General features: G+C 33.4%; 1 protein-coding gene across 1 annotated transcript in view; it reads right to left on the reverse strand.

Annotated features, from left to right (window-relative positions):
- Positions 1-380, reverse strand: part of LOC125042672 (probable ATP-dependent RNA helicase kurz) — a 17825-nt gene extending 17445 nt beyond the window's left edge. The window contains exon 1 of the mRNA XM_047638476.1: positions 215-380. Coding sequence (XP_047494432.1) covers positions 215-283 — 69 coding nt within the window. The 5' untranslated portion in view covers positions 284-380. The remainder of the gene's footprint in view (positions 1-214) is intronic.
- Positions 381-3040: the final 2660 nt, after the last annotated feature.

Raw genomic sequence — 3040 nt, forward strand, 5'->3', positions numbered from 1 at the left:
AATACGTCACAATTAGTGAATTCGCATGTAGAGGCCACATACGAAGAGTGTCTAAGGTGTGTTTTGCAAGACGATAAGTTCAGATCTCATGGTCTCAATGTTTGACGTCTACCGAATATATCTATATTTCCTTTCAATATTTATAGTCCAGTTAGTATACGAACTCTCAGCCTGCTCTTATTTTCAGGTAATCAAACCCTCCAAAATAGCTTACCTTCTTCTGATTTGATTCATCTGCTACCACAGTAGGACGCTCTCTGTACTTCTGCCTTGCCCTACCCATTTTGGTAATAAAGAAAAGTTTTTAAAATATAAAAACAGTGTTGCATCCAGCCCCACGTATACGTCCCAGCCACACTGTCGTCACATGGGTTTGTTTACATCCAGTAGTTGGGGATACGGACTAAATATTTATGAAAAATATATTTGTTGCATATATATAGTTATATATAAATAAATATATTGCACCAGTGATTTTTTTATAAATTACTAACAATTAACAGTAGATGTTATTTGTGATGACTTAAATGAAGGTTTGGATAAAATACTTTTACGCTCTGGATGTTTTATCCCATGCAGGTCAATGGTTTCGTCCCATCAAACTATACTTTTTTTTATATCTAATTGAAAATCCATTTAAGAGGTTGGTAATGATTACCTGAATTCAACATGTTTGAAGAAAATAGCTGTATTTAAGATAATATCATCAACGTCGACACCTAATCAAGTGCGTCTGCTCCGTGATAAAACAAGAAAAAATATTAAAGAATTAATGTAGTGGGACTTGATCATTATACATCTGCATTGTGGATGAGATGATGCTGCTGTCAGTGAGGAATTGTTCATCTACATTCTAGAGGAAAGGGGGATGGCTGATCATTTTCCCATATTGTTTGCGTTGTTTCTATTGTTTTCTTTCAAAGTTAGAAAAAGATTTGAGCAAACGATTCCTTTGAGATTTTTCTTCTAACGATGAAAACATACATATGCACACATGCGCGAGCATACACACACACACACACACACACACACACACACACACATATATATATATATATATACATATATACGTACATATATATATATATACACACACGCATATATATATACACACACATATATATATATATATATATATATATATATATATGTGTGTGTGTGTGTGTGTGTGTGTGTGTGTACTGGTATGTATATTTGTGTTTCCATGTACGTGATTATATACAGATAGATTGGTAGATAGATAGATAGATATATATCGGTATAGATAGATAGATAGATACACACATATCTGTGTGTGTGTGTTTGTGTGTAAGAATGTATCTACATATATATGTGTATATATGTATATATATATACATATATACGTACATATATATATACATATATATATATATACACACACACGCATATATACACACACACACACACACACACACACACACATATATATATATATATATATATATATATATATATATATATATATGTGTGTGTGTGTGTGTGTGTGTGTGTGTGTGTGTGTGTGTGTGTGTGTGTACTGGTATGTATATTTGTGTTTCCATGTACGTGATTATATACAGATAGATTGGTAGATAGATAGATAGATAGATATCGGTATAGATAGATAGATAGATACACACATATCTGTGTGTGTGTTTGTGTGTAAGAATGTATCTACATATATATGTGTATATATATGTGTATATATATATATGTATGTATATATATATATATATATATGTGTGTGTGTGTGTGTGTGTGTGTGTGTGTATGTGTGTGTATCTCTCTGTCTATCTACCTCTATATCTAGTTATCTGTCTATATATATATATATATGTGTGTGTGTGTGTTTATATATGTGCGTGTGTGTGTGTGTGTGTGTGTGTTAAGACTGGAAGCCAATTGTATCACAGTTGAACAAAGAACAAACTGGCGGCAAGCTCTTAATCATAAAATTATCATATAAGCTTAGAAAAGGTTCTAAAGGAAGCAGCACTTCATCCTTCGAAACTTTCGGGTTCAGCGCATGGCACTGATATGAAATTCAGCGCCAAAGCCAAATCTAGAATTTCCTAAAAAGCCTTTTCCTTTTCTTTTTCTTTTTTCTTTTTTTTTTACACCGATCTGAATCTCATTCTGCTCTGGAAATTTTTGAATAAGAGGAAGACCAGGATTGCGAATGTGTGTGTGTGTGTGTGTGTGTGTGTGTGTGTGTGTGTGTGTGTGTGTACTGTGTGTGTGTGTGTGTGTGTCTGTGTGTGTGTGTGTGTGTAAAGAGAATGGGGGCGATGTGGAAATATTTACATTTAAGCAATTTTTTTGTAATGCCTTTTTAAGTTCGGTTATCTTTTAGTGGCTTTGTGCACTTGATGGACACTGAGGCGAATTGTATTCTAAAAATGTTGTTTTGGGAATTACAGAGCCAAAGGGGTTAGCTGGTGGTAGATGCGCCACTTTTCCTTTACCGAAAATATTCACATTTACCATTAAAATTTTGAAGGAGGATATAATCAACAACACGTCTTTATTTTCTGCAAAGAAATATAAGCAACACAATATTATTAATAATAAAAACCTCATTTGGTTCTCATCTTTATTTTCTTTTTCTTTCGGGAGAAGAGATACAACGTGTTTTTTTTATAATATTTATTGATAGTACAAAATAGCGAGCACACACTTGGCTCATGAGTCCGGCGGTGCTTTTCACCTGGATATTATCTTATTTATGGTCAAGAAACTTCTAAACCTCTTAACTCATCTATCTGAACATCTCCCTAATCATTCATAACTCTTTTTGAAGAATTATGAATCATTTTTGGGCTCGGCTAATAGCGAGGCAGTTTGTCGAAGTTTCTTTCCTTTTTATCTCTTGCTATCTTATATCTTAAACAAAAGAAGAGAGACGAGCGAACGAGTGGAAAGTCACCGTTTTCTTTTAGGAAATCAAGATCTTATATTCCTATCGTTGTTGTTGTTCCATTTGTTCATTGTTCTGATGTCTGGTGTTGTTGTTTTTACTTTCATTTTTCATTTCTTTTTC

Source organism: Penaeus chinensis, chromosome 32 (assembly GCF_019202785.1).
Source record: "Penaeus chinensis breed Huanghai No. 1 chromosome 32, ASM1920278v2, whole genome shotgun sequence".
Classification (NCBI taxonomy): domain Eukaryota; kingdom Metazoa; phylum Arthropoda; class Malacostraca; order Decapoda; family Penaeidae; genus Penaeus; species Penaeus chinensis.